Raw genomic sequence first — 21,485 nt, forward strand, 5'->3', positions numbered from 1 at the left:
TCAAAATTAGGGGTGCAACTTGGTTCAGTTTGGCTCGGTTTGAGATCAAATTGAAACCGAACCAGCATAGGTCAATTCCACTAAATAAGAACCAAAAACCAAACCAAATTCCACTGGAACCAAATCAACCCAAACTGAATTAAAGTCGGTTTGGTTCGGTTCGATTCTACGGATTGTCAATATTCTATAAATTGTAAGTGATATTTTTTAATGTAAAAAATAAACATAAAATAACATACAATAAATCACTAATCTATCCATAAAAAGCCATTAGTTTATCCACAAAAGATGACTAATATGTGTCATAAATTCTAAAATAATTCATAAAAATTATTATACACATATATATTTATTTATTGTATAGGGGATCGGTTCTCAATTTGGTTCGATTCTATACAAGCTTGATCCAAGACCCAAACCAAATTGATCAATTCTTCATTTTTGTAATCTGGAACCGAACTGCAATTCATTCCAAACCACCCTAAAACTATCGATTTGATTCGATTCTTAATTTGAACTAGACCAAATTGCACCCTTAGTCAAAACTATATGCAAAACATCCAAAAGTACAAGCAAAAGATACTTAAATCTCATGAGACACTTCAAAAAATACGTCAACAAAATGAATGTCCTGATAACCTAGCAAAATCAATTGAGTATAAAAAAGCAAAATATAATAGAAAAATATAAGATTTCAATTATTAGCCTTTAGAATGTTGCATTTGCAAATAAATGCTTACAAATATTTCAATTTATATTACATATTATTTTACCGTTCCTTATCAAAATTAATATTGATTTATGTTGAACAAGTAAATAATATGATCATCTACTACCTCAAACTTCAACAAATTTACAAGTCAACTTAAATAGTAAAAAAAAGAGAAAATTCATAAGAATAATAAGAAGTAAAATGATCAAAATAAAGCAATTAACATTTAACATACCATATCCATGCTAGTTTGTTTCAACGCATGAAGAGTGAGAATTATCAATGGACTCATAATCTAATATACAAAAAATGATGAATGAATCTTATTAGTAAATATTATAAAATATAAAAACTAATAAGCATAGATTAATGCTAATATTTACCTTTAAACCCATCTTTCATCCAATCTTGTGCACAAGTCAAAGCTTGTATTGTCTTGAGATTCAAAGAACTCCTATATTGATCAAGGACTCTCCCTCAAGTACTAAATGTTGAATCAGAGGCACTTGTTGACATAGGAAAACCAAGGATATCACGAGCCATTTCTATTAAGATAAAATATTTTGCTTCGTGCACTTTCTCACCAATTCAATGTATTAAAATCCGAGGTTCAAGGAAAAATGGGTTCCTCCAAGTAATATTCTAAATCAGTCTTTCTTGCTTGGTTCATCAAAATTTCACTAAGAAATTGTTCAAGCTTTTTCAATTTTTCACTAAGAAAGATTAAAACACACTTTTCAAACATTACAAAGGTTTGGCTGAAAGTATAATCTCAACCTTGCAAAATATTATAACACGCATTCAAACAATTTCAGTAGTTGTCTAGAATTTTGACCAAGGTCATATAAAATTCCAAAACCCTAAAAGTAGAAATCAAGCATGGAGAGAGAGAGAGAGAGAGAGCTTCTATTGGCACACCAACTTTTACTTATTCTACACCATTCTCTTATTTTCTTTTTTTTTTGTCGATTAATGGGGGGTTAGGCAGACCCCCAACCAGAAAAACAAGATTACAACCTTTCATAGGCATGCCCAGAAGCATCCTTACATATAATCTCTATCAACCTCTGAGGGAGGTCCCTATGCTCAAGAATAACGCTACCTGAAGAATGAAGGAGTGAAGCAAGAAAATCGGCAGCTTTGTTGCATTCTCTGTAGCAGAAGGTGAATCCAATTTTTTGGAAGTGGTTCCCTTTCGTCTTAATGGCTTTAACTAGCCTTTCTTCTCTCCAAGGGATTGTTCTCTCCCCCTTAATGCATTCAATAGCCTCTTTAGAGTCGGTTCTGATCTCTAGCACTTTGATGTTTTCCTTTTCCGCCATTGTCATCCCCTTTAGGATTGCTTGAAGCTCATGGTGTAAGACTGTCTCTCCTCGATTTTGCTCCGTTAAAGCTAACACCATCTTGCCATCGCTGTCTCTAATAATAGCCCCTTCTCCTCCCCTGTCACCTTTTAGAGATCCATCGGTGTTAAGCACAAACCAGTGCTCCGGAGGCTTGGTCCATATGCATTTCAGAGGCACTCTAACCATATACTGAAGGCTTAGGTTCCATGAGTCCATGAATGCTCTATTAGCAGGGTTGTCTTCCACAGAGGCTTCGATGCTTTGAAGTCTCATTTGAACATCTCTGACTATCATAGTCTCTACAAGCTCAGAGGGGTTGTAGCTGTTTTGGAAGATTCTCCTACATCGCTCAGCCCACACATGGTGTATGAAGGCATTGAATGCCAATTTTTTAGTGACCGCATGAAAAGTTTTACCTTTGAAATTGTTGCATGCCTACTCGACCTCTTCTCTCCAATTTCTATTTGATTGGGGTATGTTAGATCTTCTTAGCATTCTTTGCCACAAGTCGTGGGAGAAATTACATCCCAAAAATAAGTGATCCTCTGATTCAGGATGGTTTCTACAGAAGCAGCAGCACGAGTTCTGAATGACCCCTCTAGCCTTGAGCATATCTTGAGTTTTCAGACCCTTGCTTAGGCAAAGCCATGCAGTGGCGCTATGCCGATTGATGTTGTTAGGGAACCATACCAAGGTGTGCCATCTAACTTGAGGTATGGTCTCTTTAAGAGCTTTGTAAGCATATTTCATAGAATAAGTACCTTTAGGATCAACTGTCCAGATGACTCTGTCTGACTCCGAGCAGTCGAGACTCATAACTTTGATCTGATCCCATATCCCTCCTAACGAGGTAGCTAGGTGGGCTGGAAGGTGCCACTCGCCTCCTCTAACCAAAATGCTGACCCTGGCTTCACTGTGAAGTCTGGTGTCATAGGAGTTCCCTTGTTGTATTACTCCCTCAGTAGTCCAAGGGTCATGCCATATAAAGGTGTTGCTGCCATCGCCGATTCTATGAGTGATCATGTCTTTAGAGGCCTCTCTCATCTGTAGCAACTTTCTCCACATCCATGATGCATAACTCGGGATACTCATAGTCCAGAAGTGGTTTTCTTTTATCAGATTCTTATGGATCCATTCTACCCATATGCTTTTCCTGTTCGAAGCAATATCCCAGACTTGTCTAACAATACCCGCTTTGTTTTGAAGACCGAGGTCATGAAATCCCAACCCCCCTTCTTCTCTTCCCCTAGCCATTCTCTTCCAGCTCACACAATGCATTTTGTTTCCCATATTCGGCCCTGCCCATAGAAAGTTAGCACATATTCTTTCAATTTCTTTCAGCACCTTCTTGGGGAGCATTAGAATACTAGTCCAATAGATATGCATACTGCATATCACTGATTTGATGAGCTCCATCCTTCCTGCAAAAGAGAAGGATAGCTAAAAACTGAGAGCTGCTATTGGAATCCCAACTTTTACTTATTACACTCCAATTAAAAATAATGTCATCTTCAACTGTCATGGTAATTTTTGACTTCACAACAATGTCATCAACATGATCTTTAATTTCTTGTATAATTTACCATGAAAGATTGTTTTCTTTGAGTATTGGTAAGTTGTGGCTACATTATTAACATCAAGCAATATTAATATATTTTCTAGATTCAAGAAAATTTTGGGAGTTATACAAATGATGTTTTTGGGTCCTTCCCACCATTTTCAGCCTCCCCAAAAAACCTATTTGTTCTTGAGACTTTAAGGTTGTAGAAGATATAATCTCAAGTTTGAAGTGTAAAACATTTCACCCTAGAAGTTGAAGATGATGGATTTTCAACAACAACAAAAAAAATCAAGGTTCTTATTTTAGAAACAAAAAATTCATCAATTCACCAATTCAATCAGTTCATCCCTTATTCGACAAAAAACTTCGAACTTTTAAAAAATTTCATAAATGTTTTGACAGTGCCCAAGCAGAGCATTGTACTCATTTATATCAAGGGGAAAAATGCTAATTGATGTTAGTACTAAAATTTATTGTTTCCAAGTCATCAATAGCTACTCTGATGCCATCTTCTTGTTGAATCGGTGCATCGATTACTTGGCATATAATTTTCTTCTTAGATGACTTTGCAGCTTCTAAGCAGTCATGTGGGAAGATACTACAAACTCCTCGACGTAAAAGAGAAATCTTTAATAAGTGATGGAGTAAGTAAAACTAAACCGATATTTGAGTATATATATGTGTGTGTGTGTGTGTGTGTAACTCAATATAGTATGATCTGAAGGCTCTCCGCATATTAAAATATTTTTTAAGTCGACACTGGTGCTCCCTTTCACAATCTTGCACCTACATTTGCTCCGTGTGCTGATTACCAAGCCCATGTCAACAAATGTGTGACACCATAGAAGATTGTTGTCAAGTATGGGGGACACATCATTTGAGAATATAATGCTTCCACAATATTGTCGGTGGCATTCAGAATGACTAGTGTCGGTATCAGCGAAAATAGGACTAATGCAAGTAAATCTTTGAATCTTCACTTCTTTTTTTTTCACTTGAAAAAACCTAACTGTCAAAGAAATTTTGAACAATGTTTGTATATAGTATGGAATACAAGCACCAATATAAACACAACCTGGTATTTGAGTACTATAAACCTTACTATCACTCGCTGCTTCTTTATTTTGGATCCAAAGGCTGCAATCACAAAGGAACAGTAAAATCCCCATCGTTCATCAAACTTAAGATTCCATGTTGACACCACCATGATTGATGTCCCTTTCACCTTGTACAGATTGCCCGCTGACTACAGAGCTTTCTGCAGATGTTCCTGCCTCTTGTACAATCCGCATTATTTCTTCGGTGCTCTGAGTAGGTTGATCAGATTCCACATCCAAGTAGTTTGTTTTAGTGTCCTCAAACAGCTCTTCCGGAAGGTTCTTCAGAAACCAAGGATGGTTTTTTATCTCTGGGATGGTAATCCTCTTCAAGGAGAAATTGAGAGTAAATCTTTTACGGTTAAAAAAGCGACAAATTATCCATATAGAGTAGCTTACCTTGGATGGGTTGGCAACAAAAATTCTAGAGATGAGGTGTTCGCAGTCTGAAGATAGATTGACGTGGTCTGGTATAGAGTACTGAGCGCTCGCTACTCTCTGTCGAGCAAATTACAAGAGAGCCAAGTTGATAGAATTGACTGTAAATTCAGGTCGGAATGATCGATTCTTGGAGTATTTGTGAAGAGAGCTCACCTCGATGCTCTTACCGACATTTCTAGGATCTTTGGGATCTTCAAATGGATAAGATCCAACCAACATTACGTATAGTGTCACTCCACATGACCAAACATCTGCTATCTGCAATCAAGGAAATTTCAGATAAGGAAATTAGGTAGAAACCAACATTGGTTAAATTTGGTGTCTGATATAAGTCAGCAAGACTACACATGCATGATGAGGCCTATAGCATATACCGAAATATATAAATGGGTCAGTGAGCATGAGGAACTGAGGATGCATAAAGTTGGACTTGCGTACATGTTCCGTTTAAAAATATCTTTTGTGAATGGTTATTTTGAGGTACCCCCAGTCTTGGAGACAGAGATAACCCTTCCCCCTGTTTAAAACCGATGACATACCACCCCCACCCAGCCCTGGCTGCAGTCTTCCATGAGAAATTACCAAAAATGACCAAAATTCCCCCATCTTCTAAATATTACAAAAACCAAGTGAATTAAACCTCTACGGTATTTTTTTTAATCTATTCAACCTCTCACCAAAACCCTTGATTTTTTTCATTTAAAAAACCCATCGATATTTTAAAAGAACTAAAATTTATTGGAATCATGTGCAGTTATCTCCAATTGTCCTAGTGCTATAAAACACTTTGAACTCTTCTTCCTATACACGGTTTTCTCTCTGTACCAAAAATAAGAACTCACAACATCAGACAAGAACCAAATCAATTTCTTAAAGCTCCTGCCAATATTTTCCTAGTTTTCTTTGGGTTTGAAGTACACAAAACCATCTACTTGAAACCTTCTTGGTAGATAGTGTTGGTACACTAAGAACATGAATGGTGAGAGGAGTGGCGCATTGGGTTGTTCAGCATCAATCTAATCGAGAGGTAGTGCACAGATTCCTTTAGGGCAATTTACCGGGCACAGTTCTCCATCTAAAACCCATAAGTTATCCTATCTAATTAATTAATTTTAAAATAAGCCTTCCTTGCTCTAATTCATCATTGGATTGTTTATTAAATACCTCAAAAGCCTGCTCATGACTGAATTACAATTGCTGATACTGTTTTTTATACATATCAACATCCTAGATTGTTAAAACTCTTTTTTTCTTTTTTGAATATTGTGGTTAGGCAGATCCCCAACCAGAAACAAAGAGCTTACAATCTTTAATAGGATCGCCCATTGGCATCCTCTCTTACAATATCTTTTAATTCACTAGGGAAATCATCTACATACAAAACTGTAAAGGGTAAAATCGGTATTGGACACGAGGCATAAATAAAACGAATATTGATGATCGATCACACGATAATTAATGCATAACTCGAGACATTGATATATCCTTGATTAGATTTTTTGTTAAGATTGTAATTTTAGCCAGAAATAGAAAGTCTCCTAATTGACTAAAGAATATCTATTTCTAGATAAGTATAGATTTTGTAGAAAATCCTGATTTATTTGACTTTTATTTTAGGGTTTGTCTTTCTATCTATATAAGGAAAATGATTAGGTAGAAGAGAAGGAGACTCTGAGGAGAAAGAAAGAGGAGAGGAGGCTAAGGTTTGTAAATCTTGTAATAACTTGAAGGATAGTGGAATGACTCTTTGGATCCCAAGGACGTAGTTCGATTTTTGGACAAATCCGGTAAACAAATCTTGCTTCTTATCTTCTCTCTCTTTCCCTTTTCTTTAGTTATTGTTCGGTATGATTTTTGATCATTTGAATGCATCAAGAACAATGAAGATCGATTGTTAGGGGTAAATCTCGAGGAATCAATGTCATCCGACATTTTACCTCTACAAAAACAATCCTACCTAAAAGTCTTAGAAGAATTAAAAGGTGTCTTCTTTGAGGATTTCATGGGTAGATGGGAGTGGGTTTGTAGATTATCCTAATTGTCTTCGGGTGGCTTTGTTGTGACTTTTATGTTGGTCACTTCCACCACTTTTAATGAAATCTGCATTTACCTATCAAACAAAAAAAAGGGAGGGGGGAGTCATCAGCTCCATTTGTTTCTCAATAGGAGAAGTCAATGTCAACCTCAAAGAACTGAAGCATGAAATTAAATCAACAGCTCTGTTCATTTCTCCCATAATACTGCTATGCAAGTTGCTTTTGCAGTAGAATGGCCCTATTTCTAAGATGTTAATCCCTCCATCAGATGGACCTTTTTTCTTTTCTCCAAAATCATTGCAAACTTTGGTTTTGGATGTCCATAAAAATGTAAGGGGTGAGATTGTTCAAATAATCTGCTTTGTCTGATTTTGGGTGCGTTCATATCTCAAGTTTCCATAAATTAGATGGGACAAATCTACCAACCTACACACCATAAGGCTGCATGATGGTGTACCAAAAACTGAGCAGTATTCACTTGGCCAACCTCTTACCTGAGAGGAAAATGCATACCTTTCCATCATATTCTTTCCGAGACAAGACCTCTGGAGCAATGTATGCTGGCGTTCCAACTGTTGATTTGGGTTGTGAGTGCAATAAACCGGACTGCAATTCAAGGAAAGGAAGCAAACTTAAAATTTGAATAAAGAAAAGGAAAAAATCCTCGTTTCTAAAGGGTATCCAATCACAAAATCCACCACCTTTTACTTATTACACCCCAATTTCTTAAATTATTTATCACACCACAATTAAAGATTATACCACACTATTTGAACACTACAAAGATTTGGCTCAAGTTATTAATCAACATTACAAATCACTATAACACTATTTCAAACAATTTCAGTAGTTGTTCACAATTAGGATTAAGCTCATATAAAATCCTAAACCTAAAAAGAAAAAAAAAATAGAGAGAGAGATACTATAGGCATCCCAACTTTTACTTATTCTCAACCATTCACTCATTTTTTTAATTTTTAATTGGGGTGTAATAAATAAGAGTTGGGGTGCCAATAACAGCTCTCTAAAATTACCGACCTTGGAATTCCCGAAATCACATATTTTAAGGCGTGGAACTGCATTCCCGTCCAAGAGCGTATTTTCCAGTTTCAAGTCCCTATGACAAATTTCCTACAATAGAATCAAAATTTGGTATCAGCATCACTTACATCATTTCTAAACGAGAAATAGATTACATTTTAAAACCTGAAGGAGACAATAAAGGATATTATACCATAGAATGGCAGTAACTGACTCCAGATATTAGCTGCTGGAAGAAAAATCTTGCCTGTTACAACATGGGTGTTTTGTTACTTTGGAGAAAGTTGACTTAAACCTAAGAGAAGCTAACATGAAATGAAAATGGCAACATATGCAAATGGAGAAAATAGAGGTGGTTTCTACGACCTCATCTTCACTAAATCGGCCTGCAGCGCATATTCTCTCAAAGAGCTCACCACCGGCTGCGTACTCCATGACGATAGCAAGATGAGTTGGTGTCAACAAAACCTGTACAAAAATCTTAATTAATATTTTTTTCCCTTACATCCAACTATTTGTAGTGTGCCACTATGTATGTATATATCATCAAAGCCTTATCTCCAAATAAGTTGTCTTACGGCACATCTAACCGAGATTGTTACCCATCTTCGTTGCGCATGACCAAACCATCTCAATCTAGGGCTACTCCTACATTTTCACGAATGCATTTATTTCTATTTTTTATCTTTCATAGTCTTTCAGCACATCCTCCTCATCATAATCTATCATCATGTTCATTTATTGCCCAACATTCGGCTCCATAAAGAATTGCAAGTCCTACTAAATGTCTGATAAGTTTTCTTTCTTATTTGATTGCAATTAATCATATAGCAGTCCAAAAGAATTCCAGACCGCTCTTATGCAAATAAAATGATTAGCGGGTGAGGTAATTAATGATCAAACAATATCACGCACACAACAATAATCATCGTAATCACTTTCCTATGCAATGATCACACAAATAATGTGTGTGGGAAAGGTCAACCTGCCTCATGGTTCATTTCACTTGATGATTCCACCTACCTTATTAGAATAGGAAACAAGTAATCATGAAAAGAGAACATTGACAAGTTTTAAGTACCAGAACCGCATAATATTTATTGATTACCATACTCCAAGTCACCCACATACAAAGGTCATAAAGTGAGTTGCCCAAAGTTCACCCATAAACCCAACAAATTTAAGTAAATAACTCCAGAGCTGCATTGAAAAATTGGTAACCCCATTCCCATCCAAAATTTGAATGGAGTAAATCAAAATACATCAACTTTCTTGTGCACACTTAATCAATAAAAATGGGGAAAATTACTAAAAAAAGAGTAAATTTTTTAATTAATAAAAAAATTATTTTTTTAAAATTACAAAAGCCGATTTAATATGCTGAACTGTCCAGCGTTTTGGGCACTCCTACAGCTTCTAACTGCCTGATTGAGTTTGGCAAAGAGTACGTGCATTGTAAAAATAACACTTTCCTTACTAGCTTAGTAAGATTTCAAATCATACTAAGAGTCTTTGACCTCAAATGCATATTACCAAATTGGCAATCCAAGACCATACCCCTCTAGATTTCATGGAAAAACTCAGATGCAAAATAATAATAATAATAATAATAATGATTTCTGAGCTTGATCCAAGGTCTTAAAATGGACGACAACTGAATTCAATCCGAACTCCCAAATTTAAATTTAAATTTTAAATTTAACACTAAAAAATAACCTTTTTAATTTTAAAGTTCATAGAATTTTGTCCTCTACATTCTTGAGGCATCGGATCATGTTTTTGATGGCACAAGATGGACTCAACGACCCTTAGTAAGACTTGAAATTCAAATCTTACTGAGTTGGTTAAGCTAATCTTACTCTTTCCACTACTCAAATATAAAAGAATCCTAAAACGATGGAAAGTCTAGTGAATAGAAAAAAACGATGGACAGTTCAACGTGTTTAATCGTTTTCAGTAATTTCTTGAAAATTATTATTTTTTAATAATTAATTAAAAAATTAACCCTTTTAAGTAATTTTCCCATAAAAATTTGATACTTTTTTTCAGTTGGGTCACAAATAGGACAAATCTAACGGCTACGAGCATTTGGGAATTGAATAAAAAAATTATCTAACGTTAGAACTTATGCCATAATGCATGAATATAGCACCATATAAAAAAGTCAACCATTAACAGTTGGATTGGATATTTCTAAAGGCATATACAAGTACAAGTAGAACAGAAAGAGAAAAAAACTGTTAGAAAGGTAAAACTACTTCAAGTTGCAAGGAGGATCTACCAACCCTTTTCAGCTAGGATGTCTGCCTTCTCATTGTTTGATCATGGAACTTAAGCGCAGAATATCTTTGATGATGTGGAAATTACTTCCATAAATGCTTGTCTTTGCAGGATTCAGATAATTGGTATTAACATTTGGAGAGGTTACAGATTCAAAGGTAACAGAATTTTTTTTGACAAATTGACATTTTTCTTAGCTCTTAATGAACCCATACACGAAAAAACAGCTTAGACAGTGATTGTTAACTATTGGAATCGATCATTTCACCATAATCATCTTAGAAGGGTTGGATGCAAGCATGTTCATCGTGCTTAAATCCAATAAGCAGCAATATCACATCGAGCTGGTTTTTGGTTCATCAAGGGTTAAAACATATATCCATGTGCTTTATTTTTTATGCAACCTACTGACCAAAGAGACCCTAATAATTAAACATAGTAATTAGGGTCTGTATAAGAAAACATTCAAAGCTCCCTATCATATTCAAACTCTTTTTTATATGGTGGGTTTGGTAAACCATTGTCGAATTGCTGTGTAATGTGTGTGGAGGATTTTTATGGCTTCCATTCCACGACATTGGAATGAAACCTTGATTAAGGCGATGTTGGCGATGATCTTAATCAACAACTCTTCTCTTCAAGGCTACAGTGGTTTTGGATGGTTGAAGGAGAGAAGGAAGAAGGTGGAGGCCCGGTGTGGAGCCTTCCAAAGATCCTCTGAATATTTTGTTAGTAATGTGATGGTGATTCAGAGAAAAATGGAAGAAGATTTTGATGAGGAAGAAGATGAACAATGGAGTTGCAGAGAGATATTTGTGAGAGGGTGTAAGTTTGTTTTTTTTGTAACCCCTTATCAGTCTTTGAGAGGAGGTCTTATAGTCTAAATTCACAGACATGTGTCACATCTTGACTTGTCCAAATGTCATGTCACCTGGTGCATGAGTTGGATGGGAGCTGATGACTCTACCCTTGGGCTTTGTGTTCATCTCTTATTAATACTGATACTTTAATTTGATTAACATTGTTGCTGGTCAATTAATGCTGAGTTAGTATGATTCACTCTTTAGAGGTGGGTGAGTCAGGGAATGTCACTCCTTCCTCAAATTTGATAAGTACTAGTAGATATTACATTAAATGGTTAGATTTGGCGCATGCGAGAGTTCAAATCACATTTAATTCTTGTCTTACTCTAACGTGCATTTTAGGCCTGATCTGCTGCTTTTACCGACCTATTAAATTATTTATTCAAACACAGATTTGATATCTAACTTACACCCTTATTCTAATCTTCTCGGATTTAACCTTAATTCCTTTATTCGTGTTTTGGATAATATCAAGTCAATTGGTTAAAAGTAATATCATCGTAGTTAATGTTTCCCACTCAGTTTGAGCTGTCGCGCATCACCAAATGCCCTTTTTCGAGGAGCGACCTCTTTACGTCCCCAATGATTTCAAATCGGTATTTTTGTCTAATGTTGGTTTTCAAAGACCAGGTCAGTATCTATCTTTAGGGTCCATCTGGTGCTTAAAGGACAGATGTCTTTATCTTAGTGATGTGGCAGAAATGGTCTCAACAATATGCATTGGCAAAACCTATCACATACTTTAAAAACCACCACCACAAGCCCCCCTCCGGGCCTTGCTAACTAAATCACTAAATGCAATCAAACTCTAACCAGAATAACCGCAAATGCATCACAACCATGAATCAATAGTATCCAGATAAGCTTTATTAACCCAACTTATCTCAGTTTTAAAAATTCTATCAACCTAAACTCCTACAAATACTGATAAGAAAAACATATTTGAAGAGACAGTGGAATAAAAGAAAATTTGGCCTCTTACCTCCTTGAACCGAACAATGTTCGGATGCCTCAAATACTTATGGTTGATGATTTCCCTCTGAACTTTCACATCAATCTGGGAAAAAAAAACCAACATTGATGACAATACCCAAAAATGGATCATGCGATTACCATGCAAAGTTAAATTAGGGAAAGGAGAGACCAAGACTGAACTTACACCAGAACCAAAAAAAAAAATCAAAATAAATAACAAATTAAAATCTGAACTCCAGGCCTAAGTATACAGTCCCCAAAAACTACAGTGATGAGAAAGATACAAATGTAACAAGTTTATAGAACAGAACATAGAATGCAAACCAAATCCAAAACTGAAATTAAACCCAAAATCCCAGCTTCATAAATGAATTAATAACCAAACAAAAATAATAATAAAAACTATGATTTCACTTGAATAATAACAAATACAAGAAGATCAAAAAAATAACAAAAGAACACAACATTAAAACACAATATGACAAATAAATCAGTACTTAAACAAACCCAATTCAAAACACCCCCACCCTCCACCAAAAAATGAAGAGAAAGATATAATTTTTTCTTTAAAAAAAAAAAAAAAAAAAAAAAAAGGAAGACCCATCTAAGTAAGCCAATAAATAGATAAAACTCGTTTAAAACCAACCAAAAAAAAAAAAGGAATAAAATAAAGAATATATATTAGGAAGAACAGAACCAATACATTTACAAGTTACAAGTTACTAAAACAAAAGCCAAAAACCAAATAAAGAAAACCCATTTCAAATCAATCCAATAAACAAAGAAAAAAGAAAAGAACCACTGCTACAAGTAATACCAAAAATGGGGAAACAAAGGTATGTTTTTTGCTAATTAGTTTAGCATACCTCGTTCCCCCTCTCGATGTATTTGACTGCAAAAAGCTCCTTAGTCTTCTTATTTCTCGCTAACTTAGTCACCCCAGAGCTCCCAACCCCAAGCTCCTTCAATGGTTCATATATCTCCTCCATCCCCAAAACCCACACTCCCCACCAATAAAAAAATCCTCCCAAAACACAAATTTTAAAGAAATATATAGAGATTAAAAAAAAGGCAAGCAAAAAAAAAAAAATTCAAAAACAAATATAGAAAAATAAAAAAATAATCAAATTAAAAATATTTTTTCAAAGCTAAGATACTATTTAAGAAGAAGACCTCTCACCTACCTCCTCAACTTGGATTCTAAACTTCAATTTAAAGTATACATAAATCCAAATCGTTGATTTTGATTTTTTTCCTTCTTTGAAAGGGAAAGATTGGTGGGTCTATTGGACTGCACGGGCAGTAACCGCTTTGCCAGGCCAGTACAGCTCCATTGTGATTTAGAATGAAGAAACCTGACCGCCATTGACTTAACCCCAAGAGTCCAAGCTCCATCATTGTGATTTAGAACAACGAACAAGTCTCGTCGTATACGTTTTTGTTTGAAAAATATCTGTGTCTGTTTCTCAGTTTCTGTGAGAGCTGGAAGACAAGACACGCAAGAACCCTCGCGTAAGGGTTTCTTTCTAAATAATTCCTAAATTTTGCGCGTTAGCTTGACAAGACATTTCGCATACTTTTTCTTTCTTAATGCTCTCTGATGCCGACGAGTTTATAACTTTTACTCTTTTTTTTTTACTGTAGAGAAAATCACTTTTTATTTATTGTCGACCTCGACAGTAATTAAAAAAAATTGTCGACTTCAGTATTTTTTAAAATAAAAAATGGTAAACTTGACATTGATAAAATTCATCTATTTTTAATTTTTAATTTTTTTTATTAAATACATAAAATAATTGACTAAAAACTTGAGATAACGACTTATTTAAATGAGTCAATCCAAATGAATCATTATTGATTGATTTTCATTCAAAAATTAAGAAAAAAAAATTTAAAAAAATCATAATTTTTTATATACATCTTTAAAATATTTGAAAATGATTTCTTCTTCTTTCTTAAATCATTTTTTATAAAATAAAATCTCCAAAACTTGATTGAGATGTCAAATATCTAATTTTTTGATGAAAACAATGAATTCTTAGGACATTCAATTGTGAGAAATGTGGGAGATGAAGTCCAGAGATCATTTAGAAAGAAATTTATTTTATTAAATGTCCTCCCAAGCAATCATTGAAAAGTTAGAGATTATTTAGAAAGAAGTCCTCCACGAGGGTCCTTTTAAGTAATTTTCTAAAAAAAATGGGTTTTTTTTTATTGTCGTCTCGTGGGATTAGGCAATGGGTTGTGTTGTGTTAGGTAAGAGTATTATGAAAATGGAAAAATTCCTTAAAGGACCCTCACGAAGGGATTTACTTCTAAATAATCCCTAAGTTTTTTACTTTACCTTAGCGAGGCATTTAGTAAATTTTTCCTTTCTAAGTGGTCCTCGGACCTCATCTCACTTGCATAAGGTATTTGAAGTATCTAAATTATCATTTTCTCATCTTTTTCACATATTTAGGTTTTCTAACGACAATTGCAATCATTTCCAACGATCATGAATGACAAATGGAGAATGATATTCTATTAATTTTGAACACCTAGATATATATATATATATATATATATATATATATATATGGGTCACGTTCCTAAGACTCATATTGAGACTCACATTGCGACACACCGTTTGTCTTATATGGGCAAAAATGTTTGGAATGAGCTGATTTTTTGTGAGGATGATCTCTGTGATGAGGGGATCATCCTGGCAAAAAATCATCCCATTCCAAAACTTCTAACCCCATCAAAATTGATTTACAAAAATTGAACGGTCTATAATTTTTCAACAAAAATTGGACGGTCTAGAAGTTTCATAATGAGCTGATTTTTGGCAAGGATGATCCCCTCACCATAGAGATCATCCTCACAAAAAATAAGCCCATTCCAAATATTTTTGCCCATATAAGACAAAACGGTGTGTCGCAATGTGAGTCTCAATATGAGTCTTAGGAACGCTGCTCATATATATATATATATATATATATATATATAGGGTCAGGTTCAAACGACAACCATTTCAACACACATATAGACAACGTGTTTTGTCTTATATGGGAAAAAATGTTTGGAATGGGCTGATTTTTTGTGAGGATGATCTCTCTGGTGAGGAGATCATCCTTGCCAAAAATCAGTTCATTATGAAACTTCTAGACCGTCCAATTTTTGTTAAAAAATTATAGACCATCCAATTTTTGTAAATCAATTTTGATGGGGTTACAAGTTTTGGAATGGGATGATTTTTTGCCAGGATGATCCCCTCATCACAGAGATCATCCTCACAAAAAATCAGCCCATTCCAAACATTTTTGCCCATATAAGACAAACACGTTGTCTATATGTGTGTCGCAATGTGTGTTGCAGGAACCCGACCCATATATATATATATAGGGTAGCGTTATTTGGCCAACAGTTTGGCAAACACATTTTTCAAAACATGGGTTAGAGGTCTTGGTATGGGCTGATTTTTGGTGAGGATGATCTCTATGGTGAGAAGATCATCATCACCAAAAATCAGCCCATTCCAAAACTTCTAACCCCATCAAAAATGGTTTACAAAAAATGGACGGTTCACGATTTTTCAACTTGTAAACTGTCGCTAGAAGTTTTGGAATGAGCTGATTTTTGGTGAGGATGATCTCCTCACCGTAGAGATCATCCTCACCAAAAATCAGCCCATTCCAAGACCTCTAACCCATGTTTTGAAAAAGTGTTTGCCAAAATGTTTGCCAAACTGTTGGCCAAATAACGGGACCCATCTATATATATATATATATATATATATATATATATATATTTTTTTTTTTTTTTTTTTTTTTTTTAATTTCGATGATTTATAAAAAGAAAATCGAAGAGCGAAGTTGAGATTCGAATTTTTGATGATTACATCCTAACTTTTGATTTGCGACCATAATTGATGCATTTTTTTGATATTTTGAGGAAATTAACCAAGTATCGAAATTGAAAAAATGGAAAAAAGACAATTGAAAAAACGATTTGCATTACAACGTCGAGTTCACCACTTTTTATTTATTTACCATCAAACTCGGTAGTAATTAAGTTAAAAAGTGTTGAATTCGACATTAGGTAAAAAATTGGTGAACTCGACACTAAGTGTGCATTTGTTTAATGCTTAATTCAGCACTTAACGCTGAACGCAATTCAATTTTAGCGATTAGCGCATTTGTTTTTAACAAAATTTCAGTGATAATTGCTGAAAATGTGCGAAAATTTTAAGCGATATTTTATCACTTAACGTTGATTTATAATTTGCGCTCAGCACCGTTAAAAGTATGGGACGGACAAGTATACCCTTTCAAATTACAAATATTACACCCAATATCCTTTTAACCTAACCCCTAAATACATATCTTCGAATCTCTACAAGAGTTCTTCGCTGAAATATAGATCTCCGAAGAAGAGCAGTTCGAACGAGCTTCATCTTCGAATGAACTTCATCATCAAACGACGTTGTAATGCCAGTTTTTAACCAGTTTTTAACTTAGTGTCAAGTTCGATAATAATTAAATAAAAAAGGGGTAAACTCAACGTTGTAATGCAAATCGGATTTTTCATTTTTTTTTTTTTTTTCATTTTTCCAATTTCGATACTTGGTAAATATCCTCGAAATACCTAAAATGCTTCAATTATGATTGCAAATCAAAAGTTACAATGTAATCATAAATAAATAAAAAAATCAAATCTCAACTTCGTTCTTCAATTTTTCTTTTATAAATCATCAAAATAAATAATAATAAAAATAGATCTAGTTGTTCAAAATAAAGAGAATAGTATTCTCCATTTGTCATTCATGATCAAAGACTTCAGAAATGATCGTAATCGTCATTGGAAAACCTAACTATGTGAAGAAGATAAGAAAAGGGTATTTCAAATACCTTATATAGGTGAGATGAGGTCCAGGGACCATTTAGAAAGGAAAAGTTTACTAAATGTCTTGATAAGCTAGTGTCAAAAACTTAGGAACTATTTAGAAAGTAGTCCTTCTGTGAGGTCGTTTAAGTGATTTTCCTTATGAAAATTTACCAAACCTAAACCAATTTATAAATTTGTATACCTGACCGAGTTGATATAACTTATTAAATAAAAGGGAAAATCTTGTCTAAGTCTCTAAGTCTTGCAGGGTAGCATTAGAGACATTTAGTAAATTTTTTCTTTCTAAGTGGTCCCTCGTACAGTTTAGTTCACAAATTTTATTGTCAAACTAAACGCTTTTTAATTACTATCGAGTTCTCCACTTATTAAATAAAAAGTGGTGAACTCGACACACGTAAAACCCACTCATTTTCAAGTTTTTCGACTAAAATACATGGTAAGATCAATTAAAAACTTGAGATAACGACTTATTTAGATGATTTCAACACAAAAGAATCATTCTTGATTAATTTTCATCAAAAATTAAGAAAAAAGTGAAAAAAAAACCCTAATTTTTTTTACATCCATTTACAAAATATTTGAAAAAACCCTTAAAAATAGATTATCTTTATTTCTTAAATCCTTTCTGGCGGAATGACGTCTTTAAAACTCGATTGAGATGTCAAAAATCCAATTTTTGGATGGAAATGATGAGTTCGAACGGTTAGGACCTTTAATCATGAGAAATGTGGGAGATGAGGTCTGGGACTATTTAGAAAGAAAAAGTTTATTAAATGTTGTGCAAACAACCATTGAAAACTTAGGGATTATTTATAAAGAGGCCCTTCTGCGAAGGTCTTTTAAATAATTTTTCCTTAATTTTTATTTTTGAAAAAAATAAGTTTCATTTCCACCACCAAAAATAAAATATCCTTACTAAAAATAAAGTCACATTATCATAAACCAATATCTAGCAACATAAATTATCACAAAACATAAGCTAAGTTTTATCATCGAAAATATATCATAACGAGGACGAGAAAGAAAGAAAAAGATTGTGTTCACAGTCTAGTACAAAAATTAGATATCTCTGCCTATAACAAAATAAAAATAAAAACACCATTTTATAATCTATCTCCATCATTATCATCATCACAATCTTACTAGGGGAGCGTTCAAGGGACATAAGTGAAAACATATGTAAAAACAAACATTTTTCAAAATATGGGTTAGAAGTTTCAGATTGAGCTAATTTTTTGTGAAGATGATCTCTATGACGAGAAGATTATCCTGACAAAACATCAGCCTAATCTAAACCTTCTAACCCCATCAAAAGTGATTTAGAAAGTGAACCATCGCTTTTTTACCAATAATTTATAAATCACTTTTGATAGATTTTGTACATTTTATTTAAAAATAATCATTTTTTAGTATTTTAATTCAATTATCTAAATAAAATATGATTTTATGACAAAAAAAATCTTCTAATCTAACTTATTTTATATAAAAAATTATAAGTATTTTTATATAAATATATTTGAATAAATAATTGTAAAACAGGTTAGATGGTATATCTTGTGCTAGACGAGTTAACGTCCAAGAAAACTCGGACTTGTCCATGAACGAGATGAGATGTCAATCCAAGTCTTAAAAACATGCTCCCATGCCTCTCATGTTAAATCCATTCTCTTTCCATCCCTTCCCCCACTTTGAATCCAATAAAATCATTGAATTCTCATTTCTCTTAATTGGCAATGAATATTGTTTGTATTCGGCAAATCAATTTATCCCATTTTGAATCATAAACCATTCAAATCTCTCATTTCTCATTATCGACAATTAGTATTTATATAATTTATTGAATCAAACCATTCATCGATGAATGGATATTGAGTTGACGACAAACAAACAAGAAATTTATATGCTTCATCCAAGCCTCTAATGTAACTCGTGTCTTCATTTTTCACTTAAAATTGCATAACTCATGGAGTGGATCTTACATTTTTTTGACGCACGAGGGGCCATTTTTAAAATGAATTTTAGTAATCTTTATTTCTTTACCAAACTCCAAACATATATTTTTCATTTGTTTCTAGGGTTTTCTTATAAATTTTTCATTTCAATGTATATTTGAGATACCCCTTGACCGTGGTCTTCTATAAGAAAATCATAAAATACTAAAATACCCTTGTCTTTACATTATTACCCCCAAAAAAAAAAAAAAAACCTAATCTCAATAAATAAATGAATCTTTATATAACAAAATTCCACATAAAGATCCCATAACTGAATCTAAAGGTGTGGCAACAGATAATTAGATGTGGACCATTGGATGTGTGGTTTGCAACTTTGAATGATTGAGATGTGAGAAACAAAGATATTTCATGTTTCCATAAAAGATCTAACTAATAACCCATCTCAAATTTTAAATCAAATAATTCAAGAACATTAAAACCAAAATAATTAAAGAATCTCATTCAAACCTTTGTCAAAATTTTCATCAAATAAAAATAAAAAACAACCCTATGACCATCCAAGCCCGCCAAAGCAAAGCTGAGAAAGATCCTCTACTGAGATGGCCCACGACTGGAATCGGTAGATCATCAACCGTTAATCACACTCTGATCGAACGAGCCTATAGAACAGATCCTGTTCAAGTAAAGTCAAGCAAAAAACTCTGGTTTCTTAGGTAGAAGAACTAAAACTATGTTTCACATTTGATCGGTGTGGGACTAAAAGCTTAGGTCTTTGTCTTATTTTGATTCTGGGAACTGTGGGTCATGGGCCAGCCAAGAGTTTGTTAATGGTCCGTTTGAAAAGATTATGGGCCAGATTGAATAAGGCCCACAATTACATCGGTCCAACCAACAATGAGTAATAGACTCTATAAATCTTCTAAAGCCTTGAATCAATGATCATAGTAATGGATGGATGAGAGAACTTATTCCAAATAATGTAAACCATTATAGTTCCATGCATGTTTATTTGGCCCAGTTACTTTTTCATCGACCGACTTCTGGTGGATCGTGATTGTAAAAATATGTATAAATGATAAATCAAACAATTACAATCATCTAATTACGAATTACATTGGGGTTTGGGCTATGTTTCAAAATTCTACGATACATACTATAAACTTGGTTCGACCTACTCGGTCATAAGAGTCTGTGGGATCATTTGAGGTAAAAATATATGGACTTGGATACAAGAGATGGATTGACGGGAATTCAATTTCAATAATTTAATGGAGGAATATGATTTGTTTAGCTGACTCCAAATCTTAGGGATAAGACTTTAATGATGATTTGAAGGAAAATACATAATCATGTTGATAAAGTTGGTTGTGGAAAGAATTTAATCACCATGGTAACCTAGACTGGTTCTGGTATTTTTTCCATAAAAATATATATAATTTTTAATTTTGAGAGCTACTATTGGCACCCAACTTTTACTCATTACACACCAATTAAAAATAAAGAAAACAAGTGAATGGTTAAGAATAATTCAAAGTTGGGGTGCCAATAGAAATTCAATCCTTTTTTAACTAGATTTTTTTTTTTTTTGGATTTAAAATTTTATATGAGCCTAATTATAATTGTAAACAACTACTGAAATTGTTTCAGCGAGTGTTACAATGTTCGGAAAGAATTTAATCACCATGCTAACCTAGACTGGTTCTGGTATTTTTTTTCCATGAAAAAAAAAAAAAAAATATATATATATATATATATATATATATATATATATATATATATATATATATTCAATTTTTAATTTTGAGAGCTACTATTGGCACCCAACTTTTACTTATTACACACCAATTAAAAATAATAAAAAAACAAGTGAATAGTTGAGAATAATTAAAAGTTGGAGTGCCAATAGAAGCTCGATCCTTTTTTAACTAGATTTTTATTTTTTTTGGGTTTAAAATTTTATATGAGCCTAATTATAATTGTAAACAACTACTGAAATTAATTATACTTGTAAGCAACTACTGAAATTAATTATAATTGTAAACAACTACTGAAATTGTTTCAGCGAGTGTTACAATGTTTGGAAAGAATTTAGTCACCATGCTAACCTAGACTGGTTCTAGTATTTTTTCCATGAAAAAAAAAATATATATATATATATATATATATGTATATATATTCAAATTTTAATTTTGAAAACTACTATTAGCACCCAACTTTTACTTATTACACACCAATTAAAAATAAAGAAAACAAGTGAATGGTTGAGAATAATTAAAAGTTGGGGTGCC

The 21,485-nt window shown here is 33.5% G+C and overlaps 3 protein-coding genes across 3 annotated transcripts; all 3 read right to left on the reverse strand.

Annotated features, from left to right (window-relative positions):
* Positions 1–1,722: 1,722 nt before the first annotated feature.
* LOC147391383 (uncharacterized) lies at positions 1,723–2,352 on the reverse strand. Its single transcript, XM_086459061.1, has one exon. The coding sequence runs from the start codon at positions 2,350–2,352 to the stop codon at positions 1,723–1,725; it is 630 nt and encodes a 209-aa protein (XP_086315187.1).
* A 141-nt stretch (positions 2,353–2,493) lies between these two features.
* LOC147391384 (uncharacterized) lies at positions 2,494–3,474 on the reverse strand. Its single transcript, XM_086459062.1, has one exon. The coding sequence runs from the start codon at positions 3,472–3,474 to the stop codon at positions 2,494–2,496; it is 981 nt and encodes a 326-aa protein (XP_086315188.1).
* A 1,106-nt stretch (positions 3,475–4,580) lies between these two features.
* On the reverse strand, positions 4,581–13,512 carry LOC147391385 (serine/threonine-protein kinase SAPK3-like). The gene is made up of 9 exons (XM_086458790.1): positions 13,219–13,512; positions 12,360–12,434; positions 8,601–8,702; positions 8,428–8,481; positions 8,232–8,324; positions 7,707–7,799; positions 5,311–5,415; positions 5,116–5,214; positions 4,581–5,043 (listed from the first exon to the last, which is right to left on the reverse strand). The coding sequence occupies exons 1-9, from the start codon at positions 13,339–13,341 to the stop codon at positions 4,801–4,803; spliced, it is 987 nt and encodes a 328-aa protein (XP_086314916.1). The 5' UTR covers positions 13,342–13,512; the 3' UTR covers positions 4,581–4,800.
* Positions 13,513–21,485: the final 7,973 nt, after the last annotated feature.

The sequence above is a fragment of the Akebia trifoliata genome, chromosome 11 (genome assembly GCF_017979445.1).
Source record: "Akebia trifoliata isolate Shusen 1 chromosome 11, ASM1797944v1, whole genome shotgun sequence".
In the NCBI taxonomy this organism is placed as follows: Eukaryota; Viridiplantae; Streptophyta; class Magnoliopsida; order Ranunculales; family Lardizabalaceae; genus Akebia; species Akebia trifoliata.

Bases quoted from the DNA above. Each gene is read 5' to 3' on its own strand.
- LOC147391383 (XM_086459061.1), bottom strand. From the start codon at position 2,352: ATGATAGTCAGAGATGTTCAAATGAGACTTCAAAGCATCGAAGCCTCT.
- LOC147391384 (XM_086459062.1), bottom strand. From the start codon at position 3,474: ATGGAGCTCATCAAATCAGTGATATGCAGTATGCATATCTATTGGACT.
- LOC147391385 (XM_086458790.1), bottom strand. From the start codon at position 13,341: ATGGAGGAGATATATGAACCATTGAAGGAGCTTGGGGTTGGGAGCTCT. The intron at 8,482-8,600 runs GTCGTAGAAACC...ATGTTGTAACAG, and splicing joins GCCGATTTAGTGAAGATGAG to GCAAGATTTTTCTTCCAGCA. The intron at 5,215-5,310 runs GTGAGCTCTCTT...TTTGCTCGACAG, and splicing joins ATGTCGGTAAGAGCATCGAG to AGAGTAGCGAGCGCTCAGTA.